This window comes from Oncorhynchus gorbuscha, linkage group LG03, assembly GCF_021184085.1.
Source record: "Oncorhynchus gorbuscha isolate QuinsamMale2020 ecotype Even-year linkage group LG03, OgorEven_v1.0, whole genome shotgun sequence".
In the NCBI taxonomy this organism is placed as follows: Eukaryota; Metazoa; Chordata; class Actinopteri; order Salmoniformes; family Salmonidae; genus Oncorhynchus; species Oncorhynchus gorbuscha.
The window spans coordinates 83,580,521-83,600,255 of NC_060175.1; the positions used below are offsets into that span (position 1 = coordinate 83,580,521).

General features: G+C 39.3%; 1 protein-coding gene across 1 annotated transcript in view; it reads left to right on the plus strand.

Annotated features, from left to right (window-relative positions):
• Positions 1 to 419: 419 nt before the first annotated feature.
• Positions 420 to 19,735, plus strand: part of LOC124032075 (calcitonin gene-related peptide type 1 receptor-like) — a 30,737-nt gene continuing 11,421 nt past the window's right edge. The window contains exons 1-3 of the mRNA XM_046344137.1: positions 420 to 528; positions 18,082 to 18,136; positions 18,227 to 18,368. Of these exons, the coding sequence (XP_046200093.1) occupies positions 18,086 to 18,136; positions 18,227 to 18,368 (193 nt within the window). The 5' untranslated portion in view covers positions 420 to 528; positions 18,082 to 18,085. The remainder of the gene's footprint in view (positions 529 to 18,081; positions 18,137 to 18,226; positions 18,369 to 19,735) is intronic.

Sequence of the window (19,735 nt, forward strand, 5' to 3'; positions counted from 1 at the left end):
AAAGCTGCAATATGTAACTTTTTGGGCTATGAACGAATTCACATAGAAATATGTGTTATAGATCTGTCATTCTCATTGAAAGCAAGTCTAAGAAGTGGTATATCTGGTCTTTGTGCACTATGCTTCCAGGTCTGAAGTTTCGTATTTGCTTCTTTTACTTTCGGTTTTGTACACCAGCTTCAAAAAGCAGAAAATAAATAGTTATGTTTATTGAAAATATATTTCACATAGGTTGAGATGGTACAATGAATATCTACATTGCTTGTTTGTCACATAAATTGAAATTAGTAGAACTTTTCGAATTTTAGCAACCAGGAAATGGTGTTGTGATTTTGTATATTGCACCTTTAATGTTGATAATAAAATCCCCAAGAGCCTCATGCTCGTGAGATGGACCGCCCTCAATATCTGCGGTTATCAATTCAATGCGCTGGTGCGGGCTGGACGCAGTGCCTGACACATTTATACTGGAACATGTGAAGGTGGGAAGATTTGGAAAGTAGTTAGAGCATCCAACAAATTCTGAAGGTATTTTTGCATATTTTCCAAGAGTATGTCCATGTTAGATTTAAATGTTTTTTGCTTGTAACATAAATAGTTTTTTTTTTAACCAGTTACGGAATGTGACATCTATGTTACTGTGATTGTCTCACGATTTCAAATCATAGCGTAAGCGTAATGTATGTATGCCCAGCGAAACTTCAAGAACTTTAGTGTCCTTTTAATTAAGTAAATATATATATATATTTTGTTTTTAAACAAAATGTCAATGAGCAAAAACAATTAAAACACATTTGGTTATATTGGCACATTTGGGTATTAATGCACGGATAACTCCACCCAAACATGTTGAGTGAATAACAAGCCCAGACCAGTTAGTTGGTTGCCTTGTTTGGGAATTGGAGTGCAGGAATTTAAAGTTGCAAAATCTAATTACGTGTACGTGTTTGTGCGCGTGTGTGTGGACTTTTAAGAACAAGTAATATACGTGAAATGAAATTAATTTCCTTGACAGTTGTGCCTTCATAACTACATGTGACTGTTTTATGTCACTCAAATTATGAATAGGGGATCACATCAAATGCTGGCAATAAGTAACTTGAGGTGTTTCCAGATCTGTTCCATTTATGCATATTGTTTTACTGGTTTTAACGGGAAAGTTCACCCAAATTACAAAATTGTATTTGGGTTTCCTTACATGACTGCCTTCCATGCTTTGATTTAGTTTCCCTGTCACGGTTTCCACATGCTAATGTTTTATCATTTGTGGCACAAATTCCATTCAAGTCATGGGACAAATATTATACATTTTCGTGCATCATATTTAAAACATCTACAAGTGACATTGTTGAGCTTCACAAATCAATTTGAGATACTTTAGGATGCTTTGAACATGATGTGTGAAAAAGTACCATGTCTTGAATGGGGCTTGTGCCACAAATGCTAAAATGTTAGCATGTGGAAACAGACCAGGGAAATACTTTGAAGAACTACTTAAGTCGTTTTTTTGAGTTATCTCTACTTTACTATTTATATTTTGGATTACTTCTACTTTTAGACCATTACATTCATAAAGAAAATAAGTACTTTTTACTCTTGTACATTTTCTCTGACACCCAAAAGTATTCTTCACATTTCGATTGCTTAGCAGGACAAGAAAATTGTCCAATTCACGTGGTAACCCCTAGTGCCTCTGATTTGGAAGACTCACTAAACACAAATGCTTCATTTGTAGATGACGTCTGAGTGTTGGAATGTGGCCCTGGCTATCTGAGAAATGTTAAACAAGAAATTGTGCTGTCTTGTTTGCTTAATATAATACATTTGAAATTATTTATAACATTTACTTAAGTATATTTTATTTTTAAAAATTGCATGTAAGCAATCCATTTTTCAAGATGTAGAACTTTCAAAATGCATAAATACAGACAATATGATGCATTCATACCAGCTGTATTTATGTATTTTGAAAGTTATATCTTAAACTTGATTGATTATATTCAAAACCTTTTGGGACTATATAAACAATGGACGAATGAAACAAATACCAAAATATAGTGTGTGGGTGGATTTTCCCTTTTAATTATATTTAAAACCAAATACTTTTAGACTTAAGTATTATTTTAATCTGTGACTTTCACTTTTACTTGACTAATTCTCTATGAAGGAATCTTTACTTTTATTCAACTATGACAATTGGGTACTTTTCCCCCCACTGGAAACTAAACCAAAGCATGACTGTGGTCACGTCTTGTCTGTAGACTGCTTACAGGTTAAGGAAACCAATGTGTCATTTTTTTATTTGGGTGAACTATTGCTTTTAATGGTGCTGTTCAGAAGTCCCCGCCCCCCAACATGTCTTTGCCCCAGAACATGCTGGACCTGCCAGGCAGCTGTTGAGTGATATAAATAGGTTTTGTGTGCCTTGTACTTTAGTCCAAAACCCTTTTGCAATCATGCCAAGACACTGTACCTAACTAACCTCTGCTTTTTGGGGGTAGTGAAAGGAAATGGGGGCCAGGGTATCATGTTACCTATGTATTCTTTTTTTATTTTGAGAAACTGGATGACATATAAACTGGTAGTTGGGGGGGAGGGGGCATCCTCCCAGTCCTACTGGCATCACAGTGATAAGTTATGGGAGTTGGGACAGTGTGTTGAGGTGCTGTTCTGGACAGTCTGTGCTGTCTTTCTTTCTCTCTATCGCTCTTTCGCTCTTTGCCTCCAGGAAAAATTGTGGCATGGCTCCAAGCTTGGAAAACTATTTTTGGATCCAGCTATGGGAAAATAAGCAAGTCCATAATCACTCACAAATAGACAGCTTTTTGAAAATCCCTAGAAAACAAACAGTGATTTATGGAATCAGTCAGTAAAAGTAAAGAATCTTTTCCATGAAATACTCTACCATTTGTCAGATTAGACTTTGCACTGTGATCCATACAGTAGTTGAGGTAGGTTTATGTATTGGGGTGGCAGGATAGCCTAGTGGTTAGAGCGTTGGACTAGTAACCGAAAGGTTGCAAGTTCAAACCCCCGAGCTGACATCTGTTGTTCTGCCCCTGAACAGGTAGTTAACCCACTGTTCCTAGGCCGTCATTGAAAATAAGAAGAAAATAAGAATCTTAGTAAATGTTATGTTTTTTATGTACAGTATGCACTGCACAATCACAAGACTATATACACTGAGTGTAGAAAACATTAAGAACACCTACTCTCCATGACAGACTGACCAGGGTTATTCAGGTAAAAGCTATAATCCCTTATTGATGTCACTTGTTAAATTCATTTCAATCAGTGTAAATGAAGATGAGGAGACAGGTTAAATACATATTTTTAAGCCTTGAGACAATTGAGACCTGGATTATGTATGTGTTCCTTTCAGAGGGTGAATGGGCAAGACAAAAAATGTAAGTTTCTTTAAACGGGGTCTGGTAGTAGGTGCCAGGCGGACTGGTTTGTGTCAAGAACTGCCACACTGCTGGGCTTTCCACACAAAACAGATTCCCATGTGTATTAAGAATGGTCCACCAAAGGACATGCAGCCAACTTGAAACAACTGTGGGAAGCATTGGAGTCAACATGGGCCAGCATCGCTTTGGACACCTTGTAGCGTCCATGTCCTGATGAATTGAGGTTGTTCTTGGGGCAAAAGGGTGGGTGGAACTCAATATTAGGAAGGTGTTCTTAATGTTTTGTACACTAATTGTATACACACTCACTCCACACACACTACACTGCCACTCTCACACAAAACCAACACAAATTCACATACAGTACATACGCACACACATGCGTACAGACACAAGACAAACACACATACACACACACAAACTCTTATCTATCCTGACACCTAGTGACTTTACCCTGCCTTCACGTACATACAGAATCTACCTCAAATGCAGCATACAATGCTGTTAAGGTAAAGCTCACAAGTGAATATTGGTATAATATTGGGAAGATGATATAATTAGTTATCATTAGTATTATGTTCCACACTTTGCTGTTATCTCGGTATCTTAAGGTCGTATTGTCCTCAGTGCGATTGCAGTTATTGTTCTTTCTCGCTGTCCTTTTTTTCTTTTTCCATTAATTCCAAAAGAGGAGATGCACTTCTCATGGTCATGCACTTCTCATGGCTTACAGGCTTTTGGCTGCGCGCTTGAGGGGTGGTAGCATTGAAACAGGTTTCATGGGACAGTACCAACTCTTTACTTTGGCCATGCCAATCGGTGGTTGAAGGTGTGCATTAAGACACTAAACGTGTGTTATGGGTACAGAGGTGGTATGATAGTATCAGGGACAACAGCCCATCTGGGATCGGGGAGACTTTCACAGGGAGGATATTGGAAGACAGCTGGAGGTCCACTTGGAGTCAGTTGCAGCTACAGTATGTTTAGCAGTGCATACATTTTAGTACAGCTACATGGATAGAGGTCATGTATTGATTCTTGTAGTATTGGTAAGTATGATACATTCAGGGTGTCTAGCAGCTTGATCATCATGGTACGTTTTGTTAGTAAGTTTACAGGCATGTAAAATTGAAACTTGTATCTCATTATGAGTATAGCTAGTTATAATTGTAGTGGTTTAGCAGATTATACAAAAAGACGATGGGTCTTTCCTGTAAACAATGGATATTACTTATCTTTTAGCCAGGTAAACTCACTTTACAATTACAGATGAGGTTGTGTGGGGAAACGACTGGGAGAGAGCAATATAGTTCTGTCATGGGCAAAGAAACTCAAAAGTGGTGATGATATAAAATGATCAATTGTCTTGATCTGAATGTGCAAACTGTCCAAACAAGGAATTCAACCTCATGGTTTGGTTTTTGCTCTGACATGCACTGTCAACTGTGGGACCTCATATAGACAATGTATTTTACAAAAAGGTGGACTCCAATCAAGTTGTAGAAACATCTCAATGATGATCAATGGAAATAGGATGCACTTGAGCTCAATTTCGAGTCTCATAGCAAAAGTTCTGAATTTATTTAACCTTTATTTAACTAGGCAAGTCAGTCAAGAACAAATTCTTATTTTCAATGATGGCCTAACAGTGGGTTAACTGCCTGTTCATGACAGATGTGTACCTTGTCAGCTCTGGGATATGAACTTGCAACCTTTCAGTTACTAGTCCAACACTCTAACTAGGCTACCCTGCCGCCCCAGAATACTTATGTAAATGTAATGTTTCTGTTTTTATTTTTTTATGACTTAGCAAACATTTCAAAAACCTGTTTTTGCTTTGCCATTATGAAATTGATGAGGGAAAAAAAAACATTTTAATCCAGTTTAGAAGAAGGCTTTAACGTAACAATGTGGAAAAAGTCAAGGGGTCTGAATACTTTCCAAATGCACTGTACCAATAGCTGCCCTATTGCCCTATGCTCTATGCAAAGCATTGGAAAGCCTCCCTGGTCTTTGATTGAATCTGTTTGAAATTCACTGTTCGACTGAGGGACCTTACAGATAATTGTATGTGTGGGGTACAGAGACTAGGTAGTTATTCAAAAATCATGTTAAACACTATTATTGCACACAGAGTGAGTCCATGCAACTTATGTCACTTGTTAAGCTAATTGTTACTCCTGAACTTATTTAAGTTTGCCATAACAAAGGGGTTTAATACTAATTGACTCAATACATTTCAGCTTTTCATTTATAATAAAGAATAAAAATAAATAAATAAATAAATAAAAAAAAAATAAAAAAAATATATATATATATATATATATATATATATAAATATAAACATAATTCCACTTTGACATTATGGGGTATTGTGTGTAGGCAAGTGACATATCAATGTTTAATCAATTTTAAATTCAGGCTGTAACACAGCAAAATGTGGAAAAGGTCAAGGTGTGCGAGTACTTTCTGAAGGCAAAATAAAAATAGTAAATAATCGTTACTTCTCAATGTATTGAACTGTCAAGGAGTTCAACAAGGTTGCCCATTGTCTTCGTATCTTTGTTTTGGCCATCTAAATGTTAACTATGAAAGTTAGCAAAAATGAACAGGATCTTGCAAGCAGGGAGAGTGCCATACCTCTCCATTTATGGAAATCACACTGATATAACTCTAGTCATATCACAGTTCACATAATGACTTATGGCACTGCGTACTCCAGACGAATAGTTTTTCAAATTATATGAGCAAAAAATAATTTTATTTGGAAGGGTAAGACAGACAAAATTAAATATGCCTATTTATATAATGAATACGAGTTTGAGTCTAAAATGATTACACATTAAAGCATTAAACCTCTCACTAAAAGCTAAAGTAATAAAAAAAGTTATACTCAAAAAAGCCATACAAAGCTGGTTGCAATTCCAGTTATCCCCCAGAAAAGACAGAATAAATATTATGGTTAAACACAAATATACTGATTTGATTTTTTTTAAATAAAACATTAAAAAAAATATTTTGATTTGATTTGTTCATGATATTAGGAATGGTGGAGTTATGTCACAAGTGCAGTGAACAAAAATATGGAAATGTTTGATCTATCAAAATTACAACCAACTGATTGCAGCGTTAACCAACTGATTGCAGCGTTAAAAAACTGATTGCAGCGTTAACCAACTGATTGCAGCGTTAACCAACTGATTGCAGCGTTAACCAACTGATTGCAACGTTAACCAACTGATTGCAACGTTAACCAACTGATTGCAACGTTAACCAACTGATTGCAACGTTAACCAACTGATTGCAGCGTTAACCAACTGATTGCAGCGTTAACCAACTGATTGCAACGTTAACCAACTGATTGCAGCGTTAACCAACTGATTGCAACGTTAACCAACTGATTGCAGCGTTAAACAACTGATTGCAACGTTAACCAACTGATTGCAACGTTAACCAACTGATTGCAGCGTTAACCAACTGATTGCAGCGTTAACCAACTGATTGCAGCGTTAACCAACTGATTGCAACGTTAACCAACTGATTGCAACGTTAACCAACTGATTGCAACGTTAACCAACTGATTGCAACGTTAACCAACTGATTGCAGCGTTAACCAACTGATTGCAACCAACTGATTGCGCGTTAACCAACTGATTGCAGCGTTAACCAACTGATTGCAGCGTTAACCAACTGATTGCAGCGTTAACCAACTGATTGCAGCGTTAACCAACTGATTGCAACGTTAACCAACTGATTGCAGCGTTAACCAACTGATTGCAGCGTTAACCAACTGATTGCAGCGTTAACCAACTGATTGCAGCGTTAACCAACTGATTGCAGCCATAACCAACTGATTGCAGCGTTAACCAACTGATTGCAACGTTACTGCACAAATGAAGGAGGCAGGTAGAAGGGGGAGAAGGTTCTTGTGTGTCTGCCTTTTATTAATTAAAATACCAAAATTAGACATTTTAGGGGGGCATAAAATAAACGCATATACCAGTTTCATTTGAGGACAAATGTTGACAGCGGCAGCGCAATACAGGATGCAAAATAGCTGAGAAAAGATTTAGGATGTTCCATGGCACATGGTTTATGAACTGATACACAAAACAACGCTTTATTCAAAACTTAAAGTTTTTCAATGAAAATTATTATTCAAAATTCTTGCCACCAATAGAATGTTGTGTATGGGGTGTAAAACCATCTCATCTCGGAATATTTTGCTGAGAAGAAACAATCATTAGATCACTTATTCTGGTATTACCCTGTGTAGCTTATTTCTGATCACAGGTTCAGGGAGTGTCTGAAAAATCACATTTACCTAAAACTAGCCCTGCAAATAACACTGTTGGGAGATTTGGAAAGCCATTGTCAATCAACAATATAATAACTTATGTAAAAAAAATGCATATTTAACTTACAATCTGTAGATACTATGTGATTAGAAAGGTTCAGAATGTATGTGAATTATCCCAGCACAGTTGGAAAAATATATGGCACATACGTATAAGGGGGTGGTTTAATGGAGATACTGTAGGTGGGATGGGTGGGTTTTAAAGCCATTGATCTATAATATTTATGACTGCAAACACTATATATAATGTACAGTATACCGGATGTGTTTAAGTACCATCTATCCAGATGTACACTGAACAAAAATCTCTTAAAGTCGTCTTAGAAAATTTGGTAGTACGTCCAACTTGCCTCACAACCGCAGACCATGTGGAGTTCCTGGGCTGGCGTGGTTACACATCTGGCTTCTTCACCTGCGGGATCGTCTGAGAACAGCCACCTGGACAGCTGATGAAACTGGGTTTACACAACCGAAAAATGTCTGCACAGACTGTCTCAGGGAAGCTCATCTGCGTGCTCGTCATCCTCACCAGGGTCTAGATCTGACAGCAGTTTGGTGTAGTAACAGACTTCAGTGTGCATATTCTCACCTTAGTTGGCCACTGGCACGCTGGAGAAGTGTGCTCTTCACGGATGAATCCCGATGAACTGTACCGGGCAGATGGCATCGTGTGGGCGAGAAGTTTGCTGATGTCAACATTGTGAACAGAGTGCTGTATGGTGGCGGTGGGATTATGGCATGGACAGGCATAAGCCACGGACAATGAACACAATTGCATTTTATTGATGTCAAATGCACAGAGATGCCGTGATGAGATCCTGAGGCCCATTGTCATGCCTTTCATCTGCCGCCATCATCTCATGTTTCAGTGTGATAAGGCACACCCCCATGGTCGCAAGGCTATGTATACAATTCCTTGGAAGCTGAAAATATTTTTTTACTCTGCATCATTGGTAAGGGCTCGTAAGCAAGCATTTTACAGTAATGTCTATATCCGTTGTATTCACTGTATATGACGAATACATTTTAATTGACAGAACTGTTTTAGTTATAATAAAACATTTTCAGGCAGTTAAATGTAAATAAATAAATAATAATAATAGTATTACTGACACCAACAACCAATGTTGAAAGTTCAACATTTTCTTCCTTCTAAAACCCTCTGCCTTTGTGTAGGTGTAACAATGGCATATTTTTAACCTGTGGTTGTTGGGAGAGGGGGACGGAAGTGCCAGGACAACTAAGGAAGAGAGGCCTCCTCATACTTTATCCTTCCTGGGATTTGGAGATCTCTCCGCAGCCCCTTTGAAATACAAATAAACAGGCCTCTCCCCAGTGAGTAACAGTCAGTGAGCTATGACTGCCTGACCTACAATTAGCAAAAGAGATGGAAGTTGTGTAGAGGTCGTCCCTAAGCTCAACAAATGGTTTACCATTATTGCATGGAACTCTGTTCCATCTCATATTGCTCAAATAAACAGCAAACCTGGTTTTAAAAAACAAATGAAGCAACACCTCACGGCACAACGCCTCTCCCCTATTTGACCTAGATAGTTTCTGTGTATGTATTGATATGGCTGTGTGCCATTAAACCTTTTTTTTAATGCAGTTCTGTCCTTGAGCTATTCTTGTCTATTAATGTTCTGTATTATGTCATGTTTTGTGTGGACCCAGGAAGAGTAGGTGCTGCTTTTGCAACAGCTAATGGGGATCCTAATAAAATACCAAAACTACCAACGTCATGTGGCAAGAAACAACTAATTGGCACCAGAGAGCCACCATTTAGAATGTAACCCCTAAAGGACAGAAATAGATTAATTGCTCTCGGGGGTCATGGGGTCATCAAAAAGGAGCTGGGAAATCCAAATATTTTTCATAAAAACATGGAATGCATGATTAGCATCTTTCCTAGTCAAATGGGTTACAGATGCTTCTAACGCGTGGGTGGAAATTTAGAGCCCAGACGTCATTAAGGTCTGATGTCTCAGAGGAATTTATAAAACTGACTGGATGAAAGTTTTTTTTAAATGGTGAAATAAAACGGTAAACAGCTTAGGGTTAGGATGGTGCTTTGTGGAGACAAAACAGGAGAAAAGCTTTTCTGAGAAACCTTTTAGAATCACACCATAAGATGATATTGTATTGTCCGGTCAAAGACAGCCAGGTTAGACAAATCATAAAGAAGGAGTCTTCTTGCCATATGACGGGGGTAGTTGAGCCTTGGGATGATTCTGCACATCATAACACAAAAAGGTTTCAGGATCTGGGTTGAAAATGACATTTTCATGGCAATCCATTTCACAAACGCGTCAGCCACTTTAGAGTCCTATGGAAATCGTGGGAAACATGTTGCTTCCCCTCCATCCACTTCGAGTTCCCTCGTAAAGGTCCAACACAATATAAACAGCTCCTCTTGCTGCTGTCGGAAATACTCAAGTTGTTCAATGTACGGTGCGACCCACATTTAAAAAATACTATGGTATAAAAAATATATTTCCCGTAGTGTTTTTGTGTACTTTAGTCTGCAAAAACACTACACTGAAATACTGTATTATTTAATGTAGTATTTACAGTTAACTCAACTAAATACTGCAGTAAATATACTTGTTTATAATTAATGTGGTGTTTTTGCAGGCTGTAGTATTTACTGTTGTTTTTGCAGACTAGTATACTGTATTCTTTTACTGTAGTGTTTTTGTGGACATTACTGCAGTGTTTACTATAGTGTTTTAGTTTTATTATATTTTACATGAATGGAGGCTTTCTCCTTCAGGAAACATACTGGAGAAAAGCACACATTTTCCATAACTTGTAGATAGGTCAAACTGGGGTCCGAACAGAGCAGAAGCGCTGAGTCTGCACCTGTAGGGAACACAATATATGACCAACACTTTGCATTTAGGTTACTCACTAATGGGTGGCACAAATTGCAATACAAAGGGAGGGGAATGGGCAGGGTATATGCAAATTAAATACTGTAGTTTTTACTATAGTGAAAAAACATTACTTTTATTTGCTACAGTGTGTGTTTTTGCTGATAATACTGTAGTATTTACTATATTATTCTATAGTATACTACAACATTCTATAGTAAGTATGATCGAGGGATACTAGTTTTTACAAGCTTTTTGCTACATTATAAGCATTGCTACACCCCCAGAACATCTGCTAAATATGTGTATGCAACCATTACAGTTTGATTTGACTTGATTACTACAGTGTGTTGTATTGTATACTACATTTTACAATAGAAAACTGTAGTATTTTTTTTCATGTGGGAAGACCCACTGCAGCCACATCTGTATTTTTCCAGTGGTAGGACTCTTTGGTAGAAAATAATGTAAGGAAGAGTGAACAAGAGAAAGGCTTGTCTGAACCTACCCATACACTCCATGGTACATGGAGACATTTATGAAAGTGTAAATGGACATTTTCATTTATCTATGGAAGTCCACATGTGCTATATGTAACCCAAGAAGATAATCAAAACAAGTAAAAGTGCTTTGAAAGCTTTGAACACAGAATACATTCCTGTGAGTCAGACTTAAAAGACTTGGACTGGAATGAATGAATTATTTGAGTGCTTATGAAGAGCCTCCTGATTGGGTGTCAAGGGACAGTTTCTAGCAGTAATTACCATTTTTAAATAGTAAATATGTCAGTGTGCAAACCTGTGAATAAATCAATGTAAATAGTGTAAATCAAAATTTTGCATCAACTATTAATATAAGTACCAATATGATCTTTAAATATGTTGATTACCTAGGATGCTGGACCAGGGATGTGAGTTTCTTAACGCAATCTCTGGTGTGTTTTGTTTTGAGTTGGAAGTTCTGTTGAACCTAGATTAGGACTCAGAGTATGGGACCGCTAGTGTTGGCCACAGACACATATCCAAACAGACTACTCTTCCCCTCCATGTCAGGGAAATGATAGGAGGCAGTGGCCTCTGGTAATGTCTTTCTCGTCCTTATACAAGTCAAGGGTGTTCACAATCACAGCATGGCCTCTATCTTTTGTTTTACGATTCTCTACATCAAAGCAACAAACACAGAACAGGACAATAACAATAGACAAATGGGTCTTTACCCAAAGCTGTTGTAGCTCATGAGTCATGGCTTTGTTTCTGGCAACAAATGAAACAGCTTGATTAAGGCTTTCTTTTGCAGTTTCTTTCTTGGTCTTGATATTTTTCACAGCCTAATTAGGCCTATTTGTCTGGTCTACAGGAATTCAAATGCTTTGATAGCAAACACTGCATGTGATGGAATCAATGCTTGTTAATTGGGGTAATTAAATGTGGCAAAGCATGGTGCCAAATTAAATTGAGAATTTAAAAAATCCCAGACTTGTTAGACACTAATATTCAATGACACAACATCAGCTTTGTTCACAGACAAACTACAGTGGTGTTAACACTTTTTAAAACTAGATTTACTCAACTAAGCATTGTATTTCATACTTAAAACTGTAGTTGGCAGAAAATTCACTAACATTTACATTTTAGTCATTTAGCAGATGCTCTTATCCAGAGCAACTTAGTGAGTGCACCCATTTCCATCCCTTTTTCATACAGGTCCACTGTGGGAATCAAACCCAGAACCCTGGCGTTGCACACACCATGGTCTACCAACTGAGCTACATGGGATGTGTAAAAGGGTTCTTTGGCTATCCCCATAGGAGAACCCTTTTGGTTTACCTCTGTAGAAAGGGTTCTAGCTGGGACCCAAAAGGGTTTCTCTTGGGGAAAAAACTGTTGTTGGCAAAACATCTACTGACCACTATGCTAGAGCTATAGTGCATCAAAAGGGCAGTTGGAGGGACTATTTTCAGGTTGTTCTCCATCATCTAGGGTTGTGTTTCCATGGAGGGACTATTTTCAAGTTGTTCTCCATCATCTAGGGTTGTGTGATCATGATGTTTGCTGATGACCTTTATCCTTCATAAAATGAGAAAGTGAAGGGTGTCACTCACTTGATAGACTGATCTAGGTCCCTCCATGGAAACACAACCCTGGATGATGGAGAACAACCTGAAAATAGTCCCTCCATGGAAACACAACCCTAGATGATGGAGAACAACCTGAAAATATGTCCCTCCATGGAAACACAACCCTAGATGATGGAGAACAACCTGAAAATATGTCCCTCCATGGAAACACAACCCTAGATGATGGAGAACAACCTGAAAATAGTCCCTCCATGGAAACACAACCCTAGATGATGGAGAACAACCTGAAAATAGTCCCTCCATGGAAACACAACCCTAGATGATGGAGAACAACCTGAAAATATGTCCCTCCATGGAAACACAACCCTAGATGATGGAGAACAACCTGAAAATAGTCCCTCCATGGAAACACAACCCTAGATGATGGAGAACAACCTGAAAATAGTCCCTCCATGGAAACACAACCCTAGATGATGGAGAACAACCTGAAAATAGTCCCTCCATGGAAACACAACCCTAGATGATGGAGAACAACCTGAAAATATGTCCCTCCATGGAAACACAACCCTAGATGATGGAGAACAACCTGAAAATATGTCCCTCCATGGAAACACAACCCTAGATGATGGAGAACAATCTGAAAATATGTCCCTCCATGGAAACACAACCCTAGATGATGGAGAACAACCTGAAAATATGTCCCTCCATGGAAACACAACCCTAGATGATGGAGAACAATCTGAAAATATGTCCCTCCATGGAAACACAACCCTAGATGATGGAGTACAACTTGAAAATAGTCCCTCCATGGAAACACAACCCTAGATGATGGAGAACAACCTGAAAATAGTCCCTCCATGGAAACACAACCCTAGATGATGGAGAACAACCTGAAAATAGTCCCTCCATGGAAACACAACCCTAGATGATGGAGAACAACCTGAAAATAGTCCCTCCATGGAAACACAACCCTAGATGATGGAGAACAACCTGAAAATAGTCCCTCCATGGAAACACAACCCTAGATGATGAAGAACAACCTGAAAATAGTCCCTCCATGGAAACACAACCCTAGATGATGGAGAACAACCTGAAAATAGTCCCTCCATGGAAACACAACCCTAGATGATGGAGAACAACCTGAAAATAGTCCCTCCATGGAAACACAACCCTAGATGATGGAGAACAACCTGAAAATAGTCCCTCCATGGAAACACAACCCTAGATGATGGAGAACAACCTGAAAATAGTCCCTCCATGGAAACACAACCCTAGATGATGGAGAACAACCTGAAAATAGTCCCTCCATGGAAACACAACCCTAGATGATGGAGAACAATCTGAAAATATGTCCCTCCATGGAAACACAACCCTAGATGATGGAGAACAACCTGAAAATAGTCCCTCCATGGAAACACAACCCTAGATGATGGAGAACAACCTGAAAATATGTCCCTCCATGGAAACACAACCCTAGATGATGGAGAACATCTGAAAATATGTCCCTCCATGGAAACACAACCCTAGATGATGGAGTACAACTTGAAAATAGTCCCTCCATGGAAACACAACCCTAGATGATGGAGAACAACCTGAAAATAGTCCCTCCATGGAAACACAACCCTAGATGATGGAGAACAACCTGAAAATAGTCCCTCCATGGAAACACAACCCTAGATGATGGAGAACAACCTGAAAATAGTCCCTCCATGGAAACACAACCCTAGATGATGGAGAACAACCTGAAAATAGTCCCTCCATGGAAACACAACCCTAGATGATGGAGAACAACCTGAAAATAGTCCCTCCATGGAAACACAACCCTAGATGATGGAGAACAACCTGAAAATAGTCCCTCCATGGAAACACAACCCTAGATGATGGAGAACAATCTGAAAATATGTCCCTCCATGGAAACACAACCCTGATGATGGAGAACAACCTGAAAATAGTCCCTCCATGGAAACACAACCCTAGATGATGGAGAACAACCTGAAAATATGTCCCTCCATGGAAACACAACCCTAGATGATGGAGAACAATCTGAAAATATGTCCCTCCATGGAAACACAACCCTAGATGATGGAGTACAACTTGAAAATAGTCCCTCCATGGAAACACAACCCTAGATGATGGAGAACAACCTGAAAATAGTCCCTCCATGGAAACACAACCCTAGATGATGGAGAACAACCTGAAAATAGTCCCTCCATGGAAACACAACCCTAGATGATGGAGAACAACCTGAAAATAGTCCCTCCATGGAAACACAACCCTAGATGATGGAGAACAACCTGAAAATAGTCCCTCCATGGAAACACAACCCTAGATGATGGAGAACAATCTGAAAATATGTCCCTCCATGGAAACACAACCCTAGATGATGGAGAACAACCTGAAAATAGTCCCTCCATGGAAACACAACCCTAGATGATGGAGAACAACCTGAAAATATGTCCCTCCATGGAAACACAACCCTAGATGATGGAGAACAATCTGAAAATATGTCCCTCCATGGAAACACAACCCTAGATGATGGAGTACAACTTGAAAATAGTCCCTCCATGGAAACACAACCCTAGATGATGGAGAACAACCTGAAAATAGTCCCTCCATGGAAACACAACCCTAGATGATGGAGAACAACCTGAAAATAGTCCCTCCATGGAAACACAATCCTAGATGATGGAGAACAACCTGAAAATAGTCCCTCCATGGAAAATATGTCCCTCCATGGAAACATTTTCTGTTGGACATTCTTCCCCGCAGGCCTAGCAGTCTCTCTCTCTCTCATCTGATGAATTGGTGTCCTCAGAATGTAATATTCTGCTCATTACTACTCAGTTTATGATAACAACCAGACTGTTATTACAGTTCTCATTACAGTTTGTTTTCCTTGGCATAGGAGGCAAATAGTAGTTTTACAGATGTAAAGGGATTGGGAACGTGGCTTGATTGTGAAAGGGTGTTGTATAGTCTTGGACGAGAACACTATTGAACACGTGTGACACCATGTCCCTGTGTCTCCCTTTGGGACTTTGGTCAGGTGACAAGTCGTTGAAGAGAGAGGACCCGACAGTGCATTCGGAAAGTATTCAGACCCTTTGACTTTTTCCACATTTTATTACGTTACAGCCTTATTCTAAAATTGATTTAATAGTTTTTTCCCCCTCACCAATCTACACACAATACACCATTGTGAGTTTTTTTTTCAAATGTATTACAAATAAAAAACTTTATCATAAGTATTTAGACCCTTTACTCAGTACTTTGTTGAAGTAACTTTTGGCAGCCGTTTACAGCCTCAAGTTGGTTGGGAGCGTTGCTGCAAAGCTATTTTCATGTCTCTCCAGAGGATGTTCGATCGGGTTCATGTCCGGGGACTGGCTGGGCCACTCAAGGACATTCAGAGACTTGTCCCAAAGCCACTCCTGCGTTGTCTTGGCTGTGTGCTTAGGGTCATTGTCCTGTTGGAAGGTGAATCTTGACCCCAGTCTTGAGTTCCTAAGCGCTCGGGATCAGGATTTCGTTAAGGATCTCTCTCTGTACTTTGCTCTTTTCATTTTTCTGTCGATCCTGACTAGTCTCCTTGTACCTGCCGCTGAAAAACATCCCCACAGCATGATGCTGCCATCACCATGCTTCACTGTAGGGATGGTGCCAGGTTTCCTCCAGACGTGACGCTTGGCATTCAGGCCAAAGAGTTCAATCTTGGGTTCCTCAGACCAGATAATCTTGTTTCTCATGTTGTTTTGGTGCCCCTTGGCAAACTCCAAATGGGCTGTTGTGCCTTTTACTGAGGACTTGCTTCCGGCCACTCTACCATCAAGGCCTGATTGGTGGAGTGCTACAGAGATGGTTGTCCTTCTGAAAGTTCTCCCATCTCCACAGAGGAACTCTGGAGTGACCATCAGGTTCTTGGTCACCTCCCTGACCAAGGCCCTTCCCCCCCCCGATTGCTTAGTTTGGCCGGGTGGCCAGCTCTGGGAAGAGTCTTGGTGGTTCCAAACTTCTTCCATTTAAGAATGATGGAGGCCACTGTGTTCTTGGACTTTCAATACTGCAGAAAATGTTTAGTACCCTTCCCCAAATCTGTGCCTCGACACAAACCTGTCTCGGAGTTCTAGGACAAATCCTTTGACCTCATGGCTTGGTTTTTGCTCTGACATGCACTCTCAACTGCGGGACCTTATATGGTGTGCCTTTCCAAATCATGTCCAATCAATTTAATTTACCACAGGTGAACTCCAATCAATTTGTAGAAATATCTCGATGATGATCAATGGAAACAGGACGCACCTGAGCTCAATTTTGAATCTCCTATCAAATAGTCTGAATAAGGTTGTTTTTTTGCTTTGTCATTATGGGGTATTTTGTGTAGATTGATGAAAAACAATCAATTTTAGAATATGGCTGTAACGTAACAAAATGTGGAAAGTCAAGGAGTCTGAATAGTTTCTGAATGCACTGTATATACACACTTAGAAAAAAAGGGTTATTTGGCTTTCCCTATAGAAAGGGTTTTACATGGAACCCAAAAGGGTTCTACGTACAATCAAAAATGGTTCTTCAAAGGGTTCTCCAATGGAGACAGCCAAAGAACCCTTTATGGTTCTAGATAGCACTTTCTTTTAAAGAGTGTATAGACTACACCAGTGTATTGTATTTCTGGGCCAACCATAAGCCTCTGTGGATTGTCCTTGGTCTTCACCCAAAACTACACAGTGTTCCATATTCTATCCTCTCTCTTTTCCTCCTGTCTTTCTCTCCCTTTGCTCATGTTTTACACTCATCATTTTCACGTCTCATACAACAACAAAAAATCACTATACTTCTATGTTCCTGTTAAATTTAACAGGAAGTTTACTGTGCGTTAAACTGTGTTAGTCAATTAACATTTGGATTTCATGATGGGACACTAGTGTTATACTTCACGTTTTTTCCCGTTTCAAATTTCAACCATAATCAACTAAACATCCTGCTTGGTATTGTAAATATGCATGTTCCCCTGACCTTGAGTGGAACGACTGCGGTGCTGTGACCTCCTATTGAGAGTGGACATCCTGTTCTGAGACATTTGTACACACTGCGCTGCGTGTTCAGCGAGTGCAAAGACGTACAGTAGAATCATGAACAAACAAGTATTTTTGTTGTTTCCTCATAGTATGGCCAATTATTGTTGAGTGGTCCATTCAAAAGAGAGCTATTGCTGCAATCAATCGCCACTGTGAACCAAACCACATGAAGTATGTCGCAAAGTTAGAAATACAGCCACTCACTCCTCTATATTATTTCCATGCTTGTGATTCCTCTCGCCATAGTTCACTGATGCTCACTGGCAACACCTCTCTTTGTCCCATATAGAACCATGTGGAGGATCCTAGCACTATGGCTTCCGGTGCTACTCCTGGGAATTGAGGTGAGAGAGCTCGACTACTCTCTCTGTGTGTGTGTGTAATGTCTTTGTCATATTAGAAACTGAAAAGGGGCCCTTAAACATATCCAATAGGTGTGCCACTGTGAAGATGTGCTGGAATCAGAAGAGGTGCCTATCAACCCTGTGTCAACCACAGTGACCCGCAGCCAGATCCTCTCAGCTCAGTTTGAGTGCTACCTAAAGATTCTCCATGACCCACCACACAATGAAGATGGTGAGGCACTATACACATGCACCCCCACACACAGATGCACCTGTGGAGGCTCTAATAAAAACTATAATAAATATATATTCACAAGTCACCAAATAGCTGATTAAAACACAATGTTTTGCAATGAAGGTCTACAGTAGCCTCAACAGCACTCTGTAGGGTAGCACCATGGTGTAGCTGGAGGACAGCTAACTTCCATCCTCATCTGGGTACATTGACTTCAATACTTAACTATTCTCACCCCCTTCCATAGACTTACACAGCAATTATGATTACTTCCGGATGATGGCCTCCAACCTATCAGAGCTCTCTGACATGTTGTCCATCCAATCAGATAATTCTTCCAGTACTGAAAGCAGAAGCTGCAACTAGCTAGCACTGCACGGCATAACGTGTGGTGAGTAGTTGACTCAAAGAGAGAGAAAGACAATAGTTGAACAGTTTTGAACAAATTCCTTTATTACCAAAAATTAAGGAAAAGCAGCAGAGAGAGAGCTACGGTAGTTACATTTTTTGTTCTTCTTAGTTTACCTTTCACTTACTTAGCTCGCTAATGCAGCAAATTTAGCCTACTCAACAACCTGACTTAAACAGAGAGGAATTATATTAAAATGTTAGCTAGCTGGCTAAGGCTATCCAACACTGCAATGCAGTGGCAATTTTTTATTAATTTATTGCCACTGGGCCCCAACGGTGTAGCTGCTGAACTGCTTGCTGTACACTGTACTGCGTGATTGTACACATGGATTGGGTTGTAGGTTTACTAACGAGTTAGTTCCGCTGTTGACTATGATGTTAGCTTATATCGTGACAACGATGTAGGTTGTGTAGAGGTAGGGTTGGGGAGTAACTGATTGCATGTCATCAGTTATTAAAAAGAAACTAACTGTAAATCAGTTACTTTACCCACAAAAATATTGTAATCAGATTGCAGATACTTTTGAAAAACCTAGATTACTTTTAAATTCAGAAAGGATGTTAGCGAAAAAAGAAAAAGTACATTATGATACATTTGTTCTCTCAATAACTTTCAATTCAGCATTGAAAAAAGGCACGCGTTTAAGTTTGTTCCACCTGAGCGAGTCTAACCACAAGTGAGAGACCAATGTGATGAAACACTAAATGCGTTTGGTGGATCCTTTTTACTTTCCCCTAAGATTCATTAAAAGAAAACAATCTAAAAGTAACTGAGTAATCACATTACTGAGTTTGGGTAATCCAAAAGTTATGTTACTGATTACAATTTTGGACTGGTATCTAGTAACTAACGGATTACATTTAGAAATTATTATAATTATTTTTAATCCCAGTCCCCTTCCCCGCAGGATGTCTTTTGCCTTTTGGTAGGCCGTCATTGTAAATAAGAATTT